This window comes from Hemitrygon akajei, chromosome 19, assembly GCF_048418815.1.
Source record: "Hemitrygon akajei chromosome 19, sHemAka1.3, whole genome shotgun sequence".
NCBI classification, from domain to species: Eukaryota; Metazoa; Chordata; class Chondrichthyes; order Myliobatiformes; family Dasyatidae; genus Hemitrygon; species Hemitrygon akajei.
Genome location: NC_133142.1, coordinates 6,593,445 through 6,615,930, shown reverse-complemented (window position 1 = coordinate 6,615,930; position 22,486 = coordinate 6,593,445). Strand labels below are relative to the sequence as shown.

Sequence of the window (22,486 nt, the reverse complement as noted above, 5' to 3'; positions counted from 1 at the left end):
GCAGGATAAGAGACAACGTGAGTTTGCATTTTGGGCTGAATTACCAAATTCTGTTCCTGTGACTTACGGGGTCTCCAAAAACCAGGGAAAAGCTGGGGACCTTCCGGACACGTCAGTTTGTAACCAGCACCTCTCCTACCCTCGCGAGTGAGACCACAAGACATAGGAGCAGAATTAGGCCATTTGGAATGAGGGTGTAATAACCCTGGTGAAAGAGGTGGATGACGAGGAAGTAGAACACTATATATTGAACACAGTACAGCATAGGAAAAGACCCTTCGGCCCACAATGTCCTGTTGACCATGCTGCCAGTCCAGAATAATACCATCTTGTCTACGCGGAGTCAATATTCCCTCATTCCCTGCTTGTTCCTGTGTCTCTCTAAACGTCTCTTAAACTTCGCGATCACATCTGCTTCCATCACCACCACTGGCAGCCTGTTCCAGGGCAGTACAAGTTATATCCTGTAGTACTGGACATTTCCACCCTGAGAAAGAGATTTTACCTACACCTCTCATAATAGTATAAACTTCTATCAGGTTCCCCTGGCCTCCAATTCTCCAGAGAAGACAAACCCCTAAGTTTGTCCAACCACTCCCTGTAGCTCACGCCCTCGAATCCAGGCAGCGTCCTGGTGAACTCAGAGACGAGGAGTTTTGAAAGGTCAGTAATGAAACATATTAACTCCTGCCTGGGAAGTCACTTGGATCCACTCCAATCTGCCCACCGGATCAACAAGTCTACAGCAGATCCCATTTCATTGGATCTTCACTTAATCTTAGCACATCTGGACAGCAAAGATGCATGCATCAGGATATTCTTCATCAACTACAGCTCAGCGTTCAGTACTACCGCCCCCCTCAAAACTGATCGTAAGCTTCAAGACCTTGACCTCAATACCTCCTTGTGCAATTGGATCCCTGATTTCCTCACTTGTCAACAGCATCTCCTCCGCAATTTCCGTCAGCACAGCTGCACCACAAGGCTGTGTGCTTGGCCCCCGCTCTAATCACATTACGCTTATGGCTGTGTGGCTAAGTGCAGCTCTAATGCCATTGTCCAGTTCGCTGACAACATCACAGTTGTCCAAATCAAAGGTGGTGACGAATCAGCATAAAGGAGGGAGATTGAAAATCTGGCTGAGTGGTGCCATAGCAACAACCTCTCGCTCAATGTCAGCAAGACCAGGGAGCTGCTCGTTGACTTCAGGACGAGGAAACCAGAGGTCCATGGACCAGAGGTCCATTAACCAGTCATCAATGGGGGATCAGAGGGAGAGGGTCAGCAACTTTAAATTCCTCAGTGTTATCTTTTCAAAGGACCTGTCCTTGGCTGAACACGTAAGTGAAGAAAGCACGGTAGCTCCTCTACTTCCTAAAACATTCGGCATGACATCTAAAACTTTGACAAGTTTCGATAGATGTGCAGTGTTGATATATTGACCGGCTGCGTTACAGCCTGGTATGTAAACATCAACATCTTTGATTGGAAAATCCTGCAAAAAGTAGTGGATAGAGCCCAGTTCGTCACAGGTAAAGCTCTCCCCACCACTGAGCACATCTACATGCAGTGTTGTCACAGGAAAGCAGCGTCCAGCACCCAGGACGAGCTCTCTCCTCGCTGCTGCCGTCAGGATGAGGGTACAGGAGCCTCAGGACTCACACCACCAGGTTCAAGAACAGTTATTACCCCTCAACCATCAGACTTTTGAATAAAAGGGGATAACTTCAACTAACTTCACTTACCCCATCACTGAGATGCTCCCACAACCAATGGAATTACTTTCAAGGACTCTTCATCTCATGCTCTCCATATTTATTGTTTATTTATCTATTTTTTTTTTCTTCCTCTTGCTGTTTGCACAGTTTGTTGTCCTTTGCACACTAGCTGTCTGCCCTGTTGGTGTGCGGTCTTTCAATGATTCTATTATAGTTACTGACTTATTGAGTATGCCTGCAAGAAAATGAATCTCAGCATTGTATATGGTGACAGATATGTAGTCTGATAATAAATTTGTTTTGAACGTTGAATCCTTCCCAAAATGTCCACATTCGTCCTATAATGAGGTGACCAGAACTGTATACAACACTCCATCTGGGGTGTAAGTGAAGTTTCACACAGCCGTGCTGCAATTTAACTCCCTGATTTGTATACTCGATGCCTCTAGCAATGACAGCAAGCCTGCGGTACGTCTTCTTTACCATTCTTATCTACTTGTGTTGTCACGTTCAGGGAGGTATGGGCTTAGGCCCCGAAGTACTTCTCTACATCAATTTCAGCCCGGCTAAGTGACCTGCAGTCTGGAGGTTGAGACGATAGTGTAGTAATAAACGCAATGCTTCACAATGTCAGTGCTCAGCGATCGGTTTAACTCCCACCGCTGGAGGTAAGGTGTTTTTATATTCTTCCCTTGACCGCGTGGGTTTCCTCCGGGTGCTCCGGTTTCCTCCCACAATCCAAAGACAAACGGGTTAGGGTTAGTAAATTGTGGGCACGCTATGCTGGCATCGTCAACATGGAGACATTTGCGATCCATCCACCGTTTGCGTGCCAACCCTCCCTGCAATGAAGCCAACTGAGAGGGAATTAAGGTAGCAGACTACGCTGAAACTGTCTGCACACCGAACACCGTGAATCGTTGCCCAAACAGGTAACACAAACAGGTTTTGGTGCCAACCCCGGTTGAAATTCATCGTATTTTTTAATGTATTGCACTGTATTGCTGCTGCAAAGCGACACACTTCACGACAGTTGTAATAGGCCTCATTCTCATTCGGAGTAACACACACACGGAATGCTGGAGGAACTCAGCGGGTCAGGCTGCATCCGTAGATGGGAATAAAAGCAGTTTGTGTGTGTTGCTCTGGATTTCCAGCACCTACAGAGCCTCTTGCATTTGTGATTCTGATTTATTTTGGCACTGTGTTCACTGCAGTCATGGGCCTGTTCCTGTGCTATACTGTCCTATGTTCTACGCTCACTGAAGACACAACGATGGGAGAGGCAAAGAGGGTGGAGGCAGGAATTTAACCACAAATGCTGCAAAGAACTGAGGCTACTTGGCAACTAACATGAAAAAACGCAACCAGCGCTAAAGATTCCTCTCCAAAAAAGTAATCCGGGGGAGTTCTTAATTATTCATAACTTCAGGCAAAAAGAATGAAAATGCATATTTCAAAAGGAACTTTAACATCTTTGAAGCAATTAGTTTGTACTTTTAATCTCTTAGGTCCCAGATTACATGGTGCACTTTCATTTAAAAAAATGCACCAGACTGTATCACAAAATTATAACCCGGAGCTAAAAGAGCACTTAAAATAATTTCTCCCTTTTAATCATGTTCACCCCAAATCTATCAGAATGCATTATATCCAGCAAAAAACATCCGATCGGTTATTTTCTTTAAAGTAAAAAGTGAGCTTGTTTATCAGTATGATTAAAAAGATGGTAATTGGAGATTTATTAATATGTAAATGTATTTCAACGTTAATAGCTCATGTTAATTATCACAGAACCTTGGATGTCAGCATGCAAGAAAATTGTGTTTTTTTATTCATGTTTAAAGAAATTAATCAAGTTCTTTTTCCTCCCCCTTGTTACTCTATGTCAAGACCCCACCGCACACAAGACCACAGCCATGACCCATCCATCTTACATTATTCCAGCACTCCCTGAATCCCTGTTCCAGGAAGCTAGGTTCTGGATTCGCACAAAGAGATGATTTGTATTTCCAGCTGATCTTTCACCAAGATGGGACATCCCAAAGAGCCCTGCAGCTGACAAAATAGTTTTCAAAATGTGCTCATAAACTCAAGTTCCCTAAACAGTGAGGCGATAATCTATTCTAACAACACATTTTTTCACAGGAGACCATGGAGGACACCTCTGGGCTAAACACGTGACAATTCCGAAGGACAGTGGGTAAAATGTTCCAAGGTTCTTGATTATCCTTCAGCCAATATACTATCACTGGAAAATAGATAAGCAATTTGCTATCACATCGCCACAAGGCCATTTCTTCAGCCCCTTTCTCTACTCCGACTGCATGGCCACGTTCTGCTTCAACATCGGCAACAGGGATTCCCAACCTGGGGTCCACAGGCCCCTTGGTTAATGGTAAAGCTCCATGGCATTAAAAGAGGTTGGGAACGCCTGGTCTACAGGTTTCCAGATGATGTCACAGTATCCTGTGACACAAATCTCAAATAACAATGAGTCAGAGTACATGAATCAGATAGAGAGCCTAGTGGCATAATAACAGCATTTCCCTCACTCAAGGAGCTGGTCCTTGACTTCAGGACAGGGGTGGGGTGGGGTGGGGGAGTGATCCACATGTTTCTGTCTACACCAATGGCTCACGTCAAGAGGATTGGGAACTTCAAGCTCCCAAGCGTGAATATCACCAACAGCCTGTCCTGGTCCAGACTGAACTAAAGGAGAAAACTTCACTCAATTCCACTTGCCTCATCATTGAAATGTTCCCACAACTAACAGACTCGCTTTCAAAGACTCTTCATCTCATGTTCTCATTGTTTATTGCTTTTTTTATTTATAATTATTGTTTCTTCTTTTTGTATTTGCACAGTTTGTTGTCTTTCGCACACTGGTTGAACACCCAAGTTGGTGTGATCTTTCGCTGATTCGGATATGGCAATAATCCTATAGATTTATTGAGTATGCCCACAAGAAAATGAATCTCAGAATCTATATGTACTTTGATAATTAATTTTACTTTGAACTCTGAACTGTGATTTATTTTTCACACGTACATTGAAACATAGAATTAAATGCATCGTTTACGTTAACAACAAACATAACCTAAAGATGTTCTGGGGGCAGCCCACAAGTGTCACCATGCATTCTGGCTCAAGATAGCAAGCAGATCATATTCACAGAACAAGGCGAGCAACAACAACAGCAAGACAACCCCCATTCCTCTCACCCTCCCACGCACACCGACAGTCCTCCAACAAACAGTCAAGAAAGCTCACCAATGCCTCAACTTCGTCAGAGAAGGAATTTGGCACGTCCCCGTTGATCCATACCAATTTCCATCTACAAACCACAGGAAGCATCTATCTGGATGCATAGCAGCATGTGATAAATAAATCTTAATCTAAATCTCACAGAGCTTGAAATACAATCTGGTAGCTCCACTGTTATTAATTTTTTTTTAAATTCAGAATCATTGAATGACTGGAAGATAAATTCCCCAGCTGTTTTAGTGGGGTTTGAACTCACATCTCAGGATCTATATGCCTGTGGATGCCAGGGCGGTGACCTAACCAGTCTATCATGCCCACACATCCTCAGGGAAGGAAGTCTGCCTCAGTGTCAGTCTGGAGTGAAATGGTCCAGCAAACTACCGCAGAGTTCACTGGAGAGAGCACTGTTCCCACATGGGTTGCAGAGGTCCAAGAACCGTCAGCTTCCCGAGGGACCATTTGGGATGGGTATTAAATGGTGCCTGGGATCACACAGCAAGACCCAGGCTGCTTCTGGGCATGTGGCCCAAGATGCAAGGGCTGGGCACAGTCAGACCGCGTCAGGGTGGAAATGGCCAATGCACTGAAGTGTACGCTTACGGTGACTGAGGGGGAGGTCAGAGGTAAGTTGTGTTTTTTTTACACACAGAGAGTGATGGGTGTGCAGAAAGTGTGCCAGAGATGGTGGTAGAGACAGATATAGCAGGGACATCTTACAGTAGATGGATGAAAGAAAAAGCGAGGGTTTGGTATGAGGGAAGGGTTAGATTGATCTAGGACTTGTTCCTCAATCACTCTTTATTTACTTATAAGATAAGAACAGCTTCATATGTACTTTGGTACTTTCTATACTGAATAAAGTGTATGTTCGTGATCTTCTGCTGCTCCACTTCAACGCTCCACGTGTTGTGCGTTCAGAGATGCCCTCCTGCATGCCGCTGTTGTAACACGTGCTTATTTGAGTTACTGTCGCCTTCCTGTCAGCTTGAACCAGTCTGGCCGTTCTCCTTTGATCCCACTTCTTCCCCATTATGACGTTAGGCCTGAGCAACAACTGGAAATCTTCAGCCCGTCTGCATGCTTGTATGGATTTGAGTTGCTGCCAAGTGATAGGCCGAGTAGGTTTCCTCATTCACGAGCAGGGGAAGAGGTGTACCTAACAGAGAGGCTGCTGAGTGAAGGGGAACAGGGGAGGAAGCTGGGAGGTGTGTTCGTGAAGCCAGGACACTGGTGAAAGTGTGAGAAGCAGGCAGGTTCCACGCAACAGTCAGTGAAAACTACGCAGCCTCAAAGGAAAGCCGAAGGAACTTCAAGCTGGCGAGTTGCTCTATGACATCTGGGCCAAGCCTCCCGGGGGGGGGCCAGCTCACATTCTGATGTAAATTAGCCAACTGGTTAAAACTGTCAGACCCAATTAAATTAGAAACATCTTCAAAGATGAAGGAGAAATAAATCTGTACACTGGTGAAACTTCAGCAGACTTTTGACGTTTGTGGTCACATATTCCGTGCATTTAAAAAGTTCACATGGAAATATGCTGAGGTAGTTCCCCAATGAAGAATGGAAACAATAAAGGAGGAAAAGATTTCTCCCCCCGCTCCTCTGGCCAAGTGTGGATCAGTCTCAGTCCCCCACAAGTCCTTCCCTAAAACAGAGGGTGTCTCTTGGCGCAAAGCCTGTTGTGGCGCTATAAAGAGGGTTGGAATTATGATAGAAAATGATAAAGGTTGAATACTGAAAGGCCTAGAGGATGTTTCCATTAATGGGGGAGTCCAGGATCAGAGGGCACAAACTCATAATAGAGGAACGTCCCTTTAGAACAGAGCTGAGGAGGAGTGGTGAATCTGTGGTTAACTTCCACTGCCACAGACAGCTGTGGTGGCCAAGTCACTGGGTATATTTAAAGTGGAGGTTCATAGTTTCTTGATTACTAAAGGCATCAGCGGTTAAAGGGAGAAATAATGAATCAGCCATGATCGAATGTTGTAGCAGCCACAGTGGGTCGAATGGCTACTGAAAATATGTTGTGCAGGTTAACAATAGAATGAGATAAACATTGTGGCTAAGAGTCCATCTTATCAGAGAAGAGTCTGATAAAAAGCTGTCCTTGAGCCTGGTGGTACTGTACACTTTTTATATTTTTAATACCTCATGCCCTTCATCAGTACTGGAAAAAAGGGATTAGAAGTCAAAGAAAGAAGGTTGGTGGGGGGGTCAGGAAGGAGAGGAAGAAGCACAAGGTAGTACGTGATAGGTGATACGGGGGAATCTGAAAGGAGAGGATAGAAACTGATAGGAATCTCCTGTATATTGGTGAGACCTGATGAACATTGGTAGACCGCTACGCACCTACGCTCCATCCGCCAGAATCTCCTGGTGGCCACCCATTCCCATTCCAACATGTCAGTCCATGGCCTGCTCTATTGCCACGATGAGGCCACCCTCAGGATGGAGGAGCAACACCTTATATTCTCGGTTATATTCTAACCCATCCCTCCAACCTGATGGCACGAACATTGATTTCTTGAATTTCCAGTAATTACCCCTCCGCCTTCACTATTACCCTCTCTTATCTTATCTGCCCATTACCACCCTCTGGTACCCTTCCCCCTTCACTTTCTTCCATGGCCTTCTACCCTCTCCTATCAGATTCACCCTTCTCCAGGAAATGGTACAAATACTTACGACTGGTGAACACTGCAGTTGTAGAACACAAAGTCCGTGCTGGCAAACTTCTTGCCGGTCTCCTTGGACTTGAGGTACAGCTTCACCACCCGCTTGTCTCCTGCACAAAGCAAAAGGCGAGATGGTCATTAATGATGGGTTCTCAAGGAGGATTAAACGGAGCATCAATACCAAACACAGCAGTTCAGCCAAGATCATAATGCCCAACCTCCTTATTCTTAACCCTCATGAAAATCCAGTTACCTACATTCCCATCTCTCCAACTCAATATTCCCAATGAAACCAATCCCTCTAGTTCCCAAAAATTCCCTATGAAATGCATCCCTCTAGCTCAGCATTCCCTTTGAAACCCAGCCCTCCTGATCAACATTCCCAACAAAACCCATCATTCCAGCTCAACATTCCCAATGAAACCCATCCCACCAACTCAACATTCTCAACAAAACCTATCCCTCCAGCTCAATATTCCCAATGAAATCCATCCCTTCAGTTTCCTAACATTCCCAATGAAACCCATTCCTCCAGCTCAACATCCCTAATGAAACCCATCCCATCAACTCAACATTCCCAATGAAACCCATCCCTCCAGTTCCCCAAAGTACCCAATGACACCCATCCCTCTAGCTCAGCATTCCCAATACTAGTTAAAGCTATAAAGGAATTAGGTAATTTTGTACTCATCATTACTATAAGACCTGTAAGATGCAGAAGCAGAATTAAACCTTTCAGCCCATTGAGTCTGGTCCACCATTCAACTGTGGCTGATGTCTTTGTTTTTTCAACTCTATTCTCCCAATTTCTCCCTGTAACCCTTAACCCCCTTACTAATCAAGACCATATCAATCTCTGCTTAAGTACAGCCTATGACTCCCCATCATCAAGGGCGTCTTCAAAAGCTTATGTCTCAAAATGGTGGCATCCACAAATAAGGATATGCCTTCTTTTCGTTACTACCATCAGGGAGAAGCTACAGGAATCTGAAGACACACACTCAATATTTTAGGAACAGCTTCTTCCCCTCCGCCATCAAATTTCTGGTTAGCCCATAAAACCATGAACAATACCTCACAATGTTTTGTTCTCTTTTGGCACTACTTATTTAATTTCACTTTTAAATATACTTCATATTTCATATTTCTTATTATCATTTATAATATATTTTATGTATTGTATTGTACTGCTGCTGTGAAACAACAAACTTTGTGACATATATTGTACGTTTAAGCTAGATTTGCAGGAGGATGGGAACCAGAGATTCAGAAAAGACGGTAGAGAGGTTATGGTGAAAGATATTAAGCCTACATACAAAGTCAAGAATCAAAAGATTGAGCATGGTGGGACTAATGCTCTAAGCTGCATAAATTTCAATGCAAGGACAATAGCAGGAAAGGCATTGAGTTTAGGACATGAATCAGCATGGGAAATTATGAGTCTGTAGCCATTCGTGATACTTGGTTGCAGGAGGGGCAGGACTGGCAGCTCAATGTTCTGGGATTCTGTTGTTTTAGATGTGAAACAGCGGGAGGGATTAAAGATGGAGGGGTGGCGTTACCAGTCAGAGAAAATATCATGGCATTGCTCAGTCAGGAGAGAGTGGAGAGCACATCTAGAGAGGTATTATGGGAGGAACTGAGCAATAAGAAAGGTATGACCACACTAATGGGGCTATGTTTTAAACCACCCAATAGTCCATGAGACTTAGAGAAGCAAATTTGAAGAGAGATTGCAGACTTGCAACAAGTATAACATTGCTATAGTAGGTCATTTTAACTTTCCTCATATTGATTTGACTCCCATACTGTAAAAGGACTGGGTGGGAAAGAGTTGGTCATATGTGTGCAGGAAAGTTTCCTTAATCAGTACATAGAGGTCCCAATTAGAGACAGTGTGATACTAGATCTCCTGTTAGGGAATGATACAGGGCAGGTGACAGAAGTTTGTGTGGGGGAACACTTTGCAACTATTAGCTTCAAGGTAATTATGGAAAAGTGTAGGTGGGTCCTTGGGAAATCGGAGAAAGGCCAATTTTGATGGTATCAGAAAGGATCTGGCAAGAGTGGATTGGGTCAGGATGTTTTCTGACAATGGGTACTTAGTATGTGGGAAGCCTTCTAAAGTGAAATTTTGAGAGTACAGAATTTGTATGTTGCTGCCAAATAAAAGGCAAGGGCAACAGGTTTAAAGAACCTTGGTTTGTGAGAGATATTGAGGCCCTGGTTAAGAAAATCAAAAGGAGGTGCATAGCAGGAATAGACAGGTAGGAACAAATGAGATACCTGAGGAATGTAAGAAATGCAAAAGAACATTTAACAAGGAAATCCTGAAGGCTAAATTGAGAACATGAAATGGGATGCGATGTTGAAATTGTATAAGACATTGGTGAGGCCTAATTTGGAGTATTGTGAGCAGTTTGGTCACCTATCTACAGGATGCAAATAAGACTGAAAGAGCACAGAGAAAATTTACAACCATTTTGCTGGGACTGGAGAACCTCAGTTAAAGGTTAGGAGTTTATTCCCTAGAATGTAAAAAATTGAGAGGAGGCTTGATAGAGTTATGCAAAATTATCAGGAGTATAGATAGGGAAAATGCAAGCAGGTGTTTTTCACCGAAGTTGCGTGAGACTACAACTAGAGGTCATGGGTTAAGGATGAAAGGTGAAATGTTCACTCAGAGGGTGGTGAGAGTGCGGAATGAGCTGCCAGCACAAAAGTGGGGTTGATTTCAACATTTAAGAGAAATTTGGATGGGTACATGGATGGGAGGGGCATGGAGGGCTATATACCCAATTTCCCCTCGGGATCAATAAACTATGTGTCTGTCTGTCCCAGTGCAGGTCAATGGGACTAGATGGGCTGAAGGGCCTGTTTTTGTGCTGTAGTGTTTGATGACTTAATCAGTGATAATAAACCTGATTCTGATTCAAAATGTGACAACAAATACCACAGTTTCACCACTCTCTGGCTGAAGAAATTGTTCCTCATCTCTGCTCTAAAGGGATGTCCCTTTATTCTGAGGCTGTGGCATCAGATCCTAGACACTCCTACTGAGGGAAACATGCTCTCCCTAACCACTTTATCCAGGTCTTTCAGTATCCATAAACACAAAAGAGATTCTGCATATTCTGGTTATCTTAAACTTTCAGTATACACTAAGTTCCAGTGAGATCCCATCACCCCAGCCTCCCCCATCCATATGAATTCCATCAAGTATAGGCTCAGAGGCATCAAATGCTCCACACACACTCAATAGACACTTAATTAGGTACAGGTCTGGAACCAAGTATGGTCTTCTGCTGCTGTAGCCCATCCATTTTAAGGCTAGACGTGTTGTACGCTCAGAGATGCTCTTCTGCACATCACTGTTGTCATGCGTGGTTATTCCAGTTACTGCCACCTTCTTGTCAGTTGGAACCAATCCGGCTGATCCCCTCTGACCTCTCTCGTTAACAGGGTGTTTTCACCCACAGAGCTTCCACTCACTGTGTGTTCTTTATTTTGCTTTCTGCACCATTCTCGTACACTCTAGAGAATATTATGCGTGAAAACCCCAGGAGATCAGCAGTTTCTGAAACACTCAAACCACCCTGTCTGGCACCAACAACCATTCCATGGTCAAAGTCATTTAGATCTCATTTCTTCTCCATTCTGATGTTTGGTCTGAATGACAACTGAACCTCTTGACCATGTCTGCATGCTTTTATGTACTGAGTTGCTGCCACATGATTGACTGAGTAGAGATATGCATCAACGAGGTGTACTGTTGTACCAAATAAAGTGGCCACCGAGTGTACATTACGCAGAGGTTCCTGAATAGTTAATACACTGCATTGAAATTCCACACTGCCATGTGGTATTTGACATTTCATGTTTCTGAAAGGCACTCCCAATAATTGGATCATTCTCCTGTTGTCCTCATGCCCAAAACCAACGGAAGCAAGGCACCGATAAACTTGTCAATCAAAGTGTGTCGACACATCCTGGGTAGACGTGTCTAACACAGGAGGACGGTCACAGGCAAAATAAATTTATCATCAGAGTACATATATGTCACCTGAGGTTCATTTTCTTGTGGGCATTCAAAGTAAATGCAAAGAGACCCCATGGAAGTAATGAAAAGCTGCGTACAAAAATGGACAATCAACCAAAAGACAATAAATTGAGCTAATACCAACAGAAAAAAACAAAATAATCATAAACAACCCATGGAATGACACAGGAGGGGCACGGGACAGGTGGCAGAGAAGGAGTACCGGGGACGGGGGTACAGACACACCCGGCCCTGAGACACCAGGCAAGGTCATTTGATTCCAAACAATTGGTTTATTGATCATTACAGAATGTCTCTGCTACTTCCCGCTCCCTCCCCTCTCCCTTCCCCTTTTCCCGACCCTCTCCCTGCCCCCTTCCCACTCTCAGTCCACAATAGAGACACACATCAGAATCAGGTTTATCTTCACTCACGTAGGTCATGGAATTTGGGGGGTTTTTTTGCGACAGCAGTACAGTACAGTACCTACAATTTCTTCAGTATATATACGTGCCAAAGACTTCTGCACAGCACTGTGCGTACCTACTTAGTGATAGTAACTTATATTAAAGTTTATATCTTGCACTAAACTACAGATTGTGTGACAAACACCGATGATAATAAAGTGATTCTGTTTCTACGTAGCACCAGCACAAGTTCAAAGGTTGGCTTTCACAGGCTGGGCTGAAGGGCTCATTTCTGAGCCCTCTGCCTCCATGACTACGGCTGTATGAACTCCAGGAATGGGACTTTCTGTTGACAGAACGGATTACAGCCACTGCACAGTGAAAGGAATTCCACGAGGCACTCCAAAATACCGTAACCCTGCCTGACACATTGGATAATGGCAGCACACATTTTCAGCGGTGGTCAGCATTCTGTGCTGAAGCCAAATTTACTGGTAAGTTGGATCCGTTTCACGAGCATATCCCTGATGCCAGCTCTTGTGGGATTGAAATAAATTCAGCGATGGCAAAGCAAAACACAGACAGCATTGCAACTGGTTGCATCATCTTCTGGTACGGAGGGGCCACTGCGCAGGATCAGGAAAAGCTGCAGAAAGTTGCAAAATCAGCCAGCTCCATCGTGGCCACTGGCCTCCTTAGCATCCATGACATTTTCAAAAGGATGCATCCATTATCTCATTGCTACCATCATCAGCCCTCTTCTCATTGCTACCATCAGGGATGAGGTACAGGAGCCCGATGACACACACTCAACGTTTTAGGAACAGCTTCTTCCTCACCACCATCAGATTTATGACTGTTCCATGAATTAATATACACTATCTCACTTTTTTCCTCCTTTTTGCACTAAAATAAATCTAAATTATACATATTTGTTATTGTAATTTTGTAATTTATAGCTTTTTAAATTATGCATTCACTTTCACTTTCAAGGTCTCTTCATCTCATGTCCTCAATATTTATTGCTTACTTATTTATTACTATTACTCGCTTTTTTTTCTTTTATAGTTGCAGTCTGTTGCCTTTTGCACATTGGTTGTTTGTCCACCTGGCTGGGTCGGTCATTCATTGATTCTATTAGAGTTCTTTGATTTACTGTGAATGCCCGCAAGAAAACGAAACTCAAGGTTGCATGTGGTGACGTACATGTACTTCGATAATAAATTTACTTCGAACTTTGTACTGTACTGCTGTTGTAAAGTAACATATTTTACAACATATGTCGGTGATATAAAACCTGATTCTCATTTGTAAGCGCTGAACCACAACTCCCACCAAACTTCTATCCAATCTACGTCACGGATGGGTTGTCCCCAGGCTGGGTGAGTGCACCTTGGCCAAAACACAGGAAGCTTGATAGCGTCCAGGACGAAGCAGCCCATTTGACTGGCACCACACCCATAAGACACAGGAGCAGAATTAGGCCATTCAGCCCATCGAGTCAGCTCTGTCATACCATCATGGCTCTCAACCCCATTCTCCTGACACCCTGACCAATCAAGAACTTATTACCTAAGTTCTAAGTACGCCCAGTGACTTGGCCTCCATTGCCGTCTGTAGCAAGAATTCCAACAGATTCATCACCCTCTGGCTAAAGAAATTCCCCCCCCCCCCCCACCATTTCTTTTCTAATTGGACATCCCTCCATTTTGAGAGAGTGCCCTCTGGTCCTAGACTCTCCGATTATAGTGAGCGTCCTCTGCACCTCCACTCTATCTAGGCCTTTCAAAATTTGGTACGTTTCAATAAAATTCCCCACTCATTTAAGTTCCAGCAAGTACATGCCCAAAGCCAACCAGCGGTCCTTGCATGTTAACTCTTTCATTCCCGAGATCATTCTCATAAACATTCTGCTAAACCTTTCCAAGATGAGGGGCCCAAAACTGCTTGTAGTGCTCCAAATGTGGTCTGCCCAATGCCCTTTAAAGCCTCAACACTACTTCCTTGCTATTATATTCTCGCCACTTCAAAATGAATGTAACATTGCATTTGCCTTCCTGTAATCTGGAGCATGGGGTTGTGCATGGAGGGGCAGCACACTGGTGAAGGGGCTTCTCATATCCATTCTGAGGCAGCTCACTCACCTCTGGTCCTCACTGGACACTCAGCCCTCACCTACGGCTCCAAAAGCAGCTTTTTGCAAGCCACCCCCTGGTACACCGCTTCGACAGGTGGGCTGAACCAGGTGAGGGCAGTCAGTGACCTCACACCCCAGTGAGGTAGGGACATGGCATTCTTCGGATGCAAACTCACCTCCGGCGGACAGGACAGGTGAGATCCAACGGCTAGGGCGGCAGTTCTGCCACACTCCATGGAGAATGAAGGACGTGACAAGGTACAGGAGGTGCCACGGTCACCCACTGCCACCAAGGAATGGCCCAGTTTGTGACGCTCATTCGTACCACTTGACCTGGAATTCTGGGTCGAGGGAGTAGAACTGCCCCAGTGCAATGGCTTTTCCTCTTCAAAAACTCTCCCACACAGATTTCCTGTCATCATCGGATATGACGGACAGTCAGTCACCATTATCTGGAGCAACAGCACAACCTGCGGGATTGGCAGGAACTGTCAATGTTTCGGATTACAATCCTACATCAGGACAGATGGAGGGTTCCTTAAACATGTAGAGTCATAGAACAATACACACAGAAACAGGCCCTTTGGCCCATCCAGTCCATATCAACCTGCTATTCTGCCTAGTTCAATCATGCACCATAACCCTCCATACCCCTCTCATCTACGCACTCATCTAAACTTCTCTTAGATGTTGTAAACGAACCCACATCCACTGACAGTTCAGTCCACACTCTCACCACTCTGCGCGATGAGTTTCCCCTCAGGATCCCCTTTAACATTTCACTCTTAGCCTTTGACCTAACCTCAGTAGAAAAAGCCTGCTTGCATTTACCCTCTCTATGACCCTCATAGTTTTGGATACAATTGCATATAATTTATTAATATCAATAAATCATTGAAGCTGATTGAAATGTTTTAATTAAATTTATTAAGCCTTATACTTAAAAATATATTTAAAGCAAATTAAACTGCATTTAAAAGTCAAAAAGCTCTTTCACAGCAACAAATTGACAGGAGAATATTGGGCCAATGCAAATTCGTTTTTGCCTCCGATCTCTTAATACCTCTGGTTCAAATTCCCATCAGAGTTTAATTAATAATTAATCAGGCATCATTTGAGAATTATTTCTCTTACTTGCTGTGTTTCCTAATTACGCTTCTAAAAAATCTGTTTCAGACTCTAAAGCTCCCCTTCCTGATGCGACGACCCTCTTGCTAGCTCGTCAGTCTGGTGTCATCAGTGCTGGAGTTTTAATGCCAGCCCAGGTAGGTTGGAAAGGCAGGACGTCAGGACCGGAGCTGGGGGTGGGGTCGTTTCCCTCACATCCCGCGATGTTCACTCCTCTCTCCGTGGCACTGAGGCTGCTCCGGCTGCCCTGCGCTTCGTGCCTGCGGGCTTCACGGTGACTGGCCCCACCGTGTGATGAACTGAGACCGAGGTCTTTTACCTACTCCGGCTGCTCCAGGGATTCGGGTCTACGGACTCTATTTGCTTCAGACTTGCTTCTGTTGTTCGCATGATTTGAGTTTATTCTCTCTTTCTCTGCGCGATGGGTATTAGTCTTGTTTTTAAATTGAGTTCTTTCGGGTTTCCGACTTGGTGGCTGCCTGTAAGCAGACTAATCTCAAGGTTGTATAATTTATACATACTTCAATAATAAGTGTACCTTGAATTCATTTAGTTGAATAAATGTTGGAACCTGGGGACCTTATTTCTTTTCTCTCTCCCCCTCTCACTCTCTTTTTCTCCCCCCTCCCACCCTCCCTCTGCAGTCCCAGTGCCAGTAACCTCAAGCTCTATCATTGCACAGACAAAATTAAACCCAAATACACACCAACAGGGGCTCAATACTAACTAACCCCTTCCCCCCCCCCCCCACCCAAACCCTTGATCGGTCAACATCTGCAAGAATCATTTTCTGGTCTCAGCTCTCATTCCCCAATGCACAAGCAGAAAAGAGCGAAACAAGCTCACAGGAACATCTGGAACACATCTGTGGCGATGCTTGCAACTATTTTTTTCCCTTAACTTTATTTTTGTGTAAATATTCTACCCCTCCCCCCTATCCAGACCATAACATGTACTTATGTAACTCCCAAGGCTCCTCACAGAACTCATAGTTTACATATGGCCTTAACTGAGATCTAAATTTGATTTCTTTCAGCGAAAACTCATAATTCAATAGAAGCCCAAGGACGTTCTCCTTTTTCTCTCTCCCTCTCCCTCCCTCCCTCCTCCCCCCCCCCCCTCTCTGTGTCACGACGTCCAAGGCAACGCTGAGATTTTGCTGGTGAATATACACACAGTAGTCACTTTATTAGGAACCTCCTGTAACTAATAAAGAGACCATTGACAATAGACAATAGGGGCAGGGGTAGGCCATTCGGCCCTTCGAGCCAGCACCGCCATTCACTGTGATCATGGCTGATCATACACAATCAGTACCCCGTTCCTGCCTTCTCCCCATATCCCTTGACTCCGCTATATTTAAGAGCTCCATCTAACTCTTTCTTGAAAGCATCCAGAGAATTGGCCTCCACTGCCTTCTGAGGCAAAGCATTTCATAGATCCACAACTCTCCGGGTGAAAAGGTTTTTCCTCAACTCCGTTCTGAATTGGCCTACTCCTTATTCTTAAACTGTGGCCTCTGGTTCTGGACTCCCCCAACAACGGGAACATGTTTCCTGCCTCAAGTGTGTCCAATCCCTTAATAATCTTATATGTTTCAATCACATCCCCTCTCATCCTTCTAAATTCCAGTGTATACAAGCCCAGTTGCTCCAATCTTTCAACATATGACAGTCCCACCATCCCGGGAATTAACCTTGTGAACCTACGCAGCACCCCCTCAATAGCAAGAATGTCCTTCCTCAAATTTGGAGACCAAAACTGAACACAATACTCCAGATGTGGTCTCACCAGGGCCCTCTACAACTGCAGAAGGACCTCTTTACTGCTATACTCAACTCCCCTTGTTATAAAGGCCAACATGCCATTAGCTTTCTTCACAGTGCACTGTATGTTCGTGGTCGTGCTGCTGTAGCCCACCCACTTCAAGGTTTGACATGTGTGTTCAGAGATGCCCTTCTGCACACCACTATTGTAACGTGTGGTTATCAGAGTTACTGTCGCCCTCCTGTCAGCTTGAACCAGTCTGGCCATTCTCCTCTGAACTCTCTCATTAACCAGGTGTTTTCACCCACAAAACTGCCACTCCCTGGGCATTTTCCGTACCATTCTCTGTAAACTCTAGAGACTGGTGTGTGTGAAGACCCCAGTCCAGTAGCTTCTGAGATGATCAATCCACCAACAATCATCCCAGAGTCAAAGTCACTTAGATCACCTTTCGTCCACATTCTGACGTTTGGTCGGAACAATAACTGAGCTGCTTGCTTTTATAACTTTGCTGCCACATGTTTGGCTGATTAGATATTTGCATTAACGAGCCCGTGTATCTAATAAAGTGGCCACTCACTGTTCTTCCCTCATAAACATCTCACAGAGACAAGAACCAACTTTTCTCAGTCCAACCGCTGACGCATCCAAAAAAGTGGACGATGAGAGCAGCTGTTACTTTGTTTTATACTCTTGGATGGGTCTGGCATTAATAAATTGCATCAGGCTTGGCCCAGCTGTTCAACCTCTCCATCTGAGAGAGAAAGCTGAGGATTCAATTCTCTCACAAGACCGAAAGACACAAGAGCAGAATTAGGCCATCAACTCCAGCAAGCACAGGCCGAGAGCCATCAAACGCTCCTCGTACGTTAACCCGCTCATTCCCTGAACCCTCTCCAGGACACCCTTTCTGAGGTTATGTGGCATGTCATATGACGTAGGTGATCATGGTCTTTCCATGACCATGATTGCTCTTGACAAATTTTTCTACAGAAGTGATTTACAACTGCCCTCTTCTGGGCAGTGTCTTTACATGATGGGTGACCCCAGGCATTATCAATACTCTTCAGATATTGTCTGCCTGGCATCAGTGGTCACATAACCAGGACTTATTATGAGGGTATAGAGCCCAAAACTGCTCAGAATACACCAAATGTGGTCTGACCAGCATTACATCTTGTCCCTTTTTGTCAGGAGTAACAGGGTTACTTACAGTATAAAAGAACAGTAAAAAGTCTTAAGCACCTTAGCCTCTATGTATATAGCTTCCCACTCCCTCCCCTCACCCTTCTCCAACCATGACTCCCTTTCTCCCTGCCCCCTTCCCATTCTCAGTCCACAATAGAGACCCATATATAACCGGCTTTATCATCACTCATGTATGTCATGAAATTTGGGGGGTTTTTGTGTCAGCGGTACAGTGTAATACACTGCTACAGGATATACATGTACCTAAGACTTGCTTAGTACGATCGACCCTCCTTATCCACAGATTCCGCATGCGCAAATTCAACCAACCGCGAATCGCAAAAACCCGGAAATGCTCTTCCAGCACTTGTTGTCCGAGCATGTACAGACTTTTTCTTCTTGTCATTATTCCCTAAACAATGCAGTATAACAACCATTTTACATAGCATTTACATTGTATTAGGTATTATAAGTAATCTAGAGATGATTTAAAGTATACGGGAGGATGTGCGTGGGTTATTGTGGATCGGGATCGAAAAAAATTGGAAGTTCTCTTACTAAGTAAGTCGGAACAGGTATATCTGGTATTATTTAGCATCAGTTAGTCAAACGTTTGTCTTAGTATATAGTATATATTTTACCTTTCTATGCATATAAAACACTTAAGAATGTATGTTTCAATGCCGGGCTCGGGAACAGAAGTTCTCGGGACTTGGGACAGACTGCTCCCGAGTGCGCTCTGCACTGTGCCGGGTTGATGTGGAGGATCAAAAACCCAAAACCCCAAAACGCAATAATTAAACCACTGCGTTGCTTAGTAATAATTGTAGCTTTCATCAGGGCAGGGCCTTTCTCACTTTATCCTTTAAAATTGTTCTGATCGTTGACCGATGCAGCCTAACGCTTCTCCAATGACCGATGGCGTTTCACCTCTTTTCAATCGCTTTATTATTTCCACTTTATTTTCAATCGTGATCATGATTATTTTCGTGAACAGAAACACTGTGCATTCAGAGCTCCGGCGCCCGGTCCTAATGTCCACCGCACTGAGACAGGCTAAATAAGGTCTGGGGTTCCGCTGGGTCCTAAGGTCCACCACATTAAACAGGTTGAATAAGGGACTTGAGCATCCGTGAATTTTAGTATCCGCGAGGGGTCCCAGAACCAATCCCTCGCAGATAAGGAGGGCCAACTGTACTGTATTTCCACATCAAAGACTGGAGACATTCAATGTTGGTGCGATATGGAAGTTCTGAGCTTCCAGGATAATAACTGCAATTTTCCCCATGGGAAGTTGAATATTGAAATAGAAGGGTTAACAGATAACAGGAGTTTGATGGCTCTCGGCCAGTACTCACTGGAGTTTAAAAAAAATGAGGGGGGATCTCATTGAAACCTACCAAATACTGAAAGGCCAAGATAGAGTGGATGAGGAGTAGATGTTTTCTAAGTGTGGGATTCTAGGACTAAAGAACACAGCCTCAGAATACAAGGACGTCCCTTTAGAACAGATATGAGGAAGAAATCTGTGGAATTCATTGTCACAGACGGCAGTTGAGGCCAAGTTAATGGGTATATATAAAGCAGAGGCTGATATGATCTTGATTAGTCAGGGGATCAAAGGTTTTGGGAAGAAGGTAGGAGAATAGGGTCAAGATGGTAAGTAAATCAGACATGATAGAATGCCAGAGCAAATTTGATTGCAGAATGATGTAATATTGCCCCAATGCCTCTGGTCTTATGGTCCAAGTACAACTCTTCGTCTCTTCCCAACATCCAAAGTCCCAAACAGTTTTCCTCATTGGATCACCCATTCACCTGCAGTACCTCCAGACCAGAGAAATCATTAACAAACAATCTTTTCCAGTCCAGAGCACTGGATTAACAATCTTTTCCCGTCCAGAGCACTGGATTAACAATCTTTTCCCGTCCAGAGCACTGGATTAACAATCTTTTCCAGTCCAGAGCACTGGATTAACAATCTTTTCCCGTCCAGAGCACTGGATTAACAATCTTTTCCCGTCCAGTGCACTGGATTAACAATCTTTTCCCGTCCAGAGCACTGGATTAACAATCTTTTCCCGTCCAGAGCACTGGATTAACAATCTTTTCCAGTCCAGAGCACTGGATTAACAATCTTTTCCCGTCCAGAGCACTGGATTAACAATCTTTTCCAGTCCAGAGCAGTGGATTAACAATCTTTTCCAGTGCAGAGAACTACATCAACAAACAATCTTTTCCAGACCAGTGTACAACATCAACAATCTTTTCCAGACCAGTGTACAACATCCAGTTATGGCTGTTTTTTGCTGCGGGCAAACAAGGGATTTTGGGCCCTTCAAGTTTTGTTTCTTTCCTTTTCATGCTGGGGTGAGTTGCTGTCTTTTCTTCCATGGCCTTTCTGTATTGAATGGCTATCTGGAGCAGACAAATATCAGAGTTGTATTGTACATGCACACTTTGACAATAAAATGAACCTCTGAAACAATCTTCTCCAGACTAGTGTACCACATCAAGAAACAAACCGCTGGAGGAACTCAGCAGGTCAAGCAACCTCGGTGGGAGGACAGGAATTGCCGATGCTTTGGGTGACAACCCTCAATCAGATACTGGCTGATCCACTGAGTGCTCCAGATTGCAGCAGCATCAGTCTCCCTTAGTCAAATTCCGAAGCAGATTTACCTATCACCTGGATATTGAAATATATAGTGAAAGGCATCATTTGCCTTAACAACCAACAGAATCTTGAGATGTGCGGGGGGAGCAGACTGCGAATGTCGAAACACTTTCCGGTGCCACATAGCGTGCCCACCGTGCTTGGCAGAACAACAGAGAACACAGCAAAAAAAAAACAAAACCACAACAGCTAAACAGGTCCAATTCCTCCCTCCCGCCCTGCCACAGGAATTACCACAACGTGGTGTCCGGATGGTGGAGGCACCAAGTGCAGAATGGGGGGTGGGGGGGGGCATATCATCTTTCTGGTCATAAAGGTGACCTACCCTGGCCCTTGGTGATAGGAATGATGTCCTTGGCAGAGGGAGAGCGACAGTAGATCCGGCCATCCATGATCCGACCCTCTGTCTCCGTAAAGTCTTCAAAGGAACAGTTGACTCCGGTGGAAAGGTCGGGAACGTTGCGGGTTTGTAGAATTAACTGCAGCGGGAATGGAAGGGAGGGAGAAAGAGGAAGGGGGGTGGAGGGAGGAAAGAGGGAAGGGGAGGGGGAAGAGGAAGGAGGATGGAGAGGGAGAAGGGGAGAGGGAAGGGGGAGAGGGAGAGAGACAGACGATCATCCAGCTTGGAAGGACAATTGAAATACACATTACCATAAGTCCATAAGACAGTTAGATATAGGAGCAGAATTAGGCCATTCAGCCCATCGAATCTGCTCCCATTCAATCATGGCAGATTTACTATCACTCTTAACCCCATTCTTCTGCCTTTTCCCTGTAACCCTTGATGACTTGCTAGTCAAGAATCTATCAACCTCTATTTTAAAAATACCCAATGACTTCACTTTCACAGCCATCTGTGGCAACGAATTCCACAGATTCACCACCCTTTGGCTAAAGAAATCCTCCTCACCTCCGTTCTAATGGGATGTCCCTGTATTCTGATGCTGTGCCCACTGGTTCTAGACTCCCCCAGAATTAGAAATATCCTCTCCATGTCCACTCTATCAAACCATTTCAATATTGAATAGGTTTCAATGAGATCCCACCTCAGTCTTTTAAACTCCAGCGAGTACTGGCCCAGGGACATCAAATGTTCCTCATATGTTAACCTTTCATTCCTGAGATTGTTCTTGTAAACCTCCCCTGGGCCTTCTCCAATGAATCCCCTTAAAAGGCTGAGAGATTGGAAGGTGTTGATGTTTAGTGGGGCCTGGGCGTCCCTGGACTCCAACCTCTGCAGGTTAAACAGTAATGTTTTGACTCTGGTCTGGTGTGCAGTGAGGGGGAGGTGGGAAGGGTTTGCTGGGCAGGACTTGTCAGATCTGCAACGGGGCTGAGTGAACTGTTTCAGAGTACACTGTCCTCAGCCTCCCCTTCCCTCCCTTGTACCAGCAGCCCCAGTGCCAGAAGAATGAAACATCAGATTCTGCCCGGCTAATTCCAAGAGGTCACGGCCCAGCTGTTGACGTGCCAGATCCCCAGC

The 22,486-nt window shown here is 44.7% G+C and overlaps 1 protein-coding gene across 5 annotated transcripts in view; it reads right to left on the bottom strand.

Moving 5' to 3' along the window:
- LOC140741720 (plexin-A1-like) overlaps positions 1-22,486 on the bottom strand; it is a 436,373-nt gene that overhangs the window by 192,889 nt on the left and 220,998 nt on the right. For all 5 annotated transcript variants that reach the window (XM_073072023.1, XM_073072027.1, XM_073072026.1 and 2 more), the window contains 2 exons: positions 21,329-21,482; positions 7,671-7,770 (listed from right to left, as the gene is read on the bottom strand). In XM_073072023.1, coding sequence (XP_072928124.1) covers positions 7,671-7,770; positions 21,329-21,482 — 254 coding nt within the window. The remainder of the gene's footprint in view (positions 1-7,670; positions 7,771-21,328; positions 21,483-22,486) is intronic.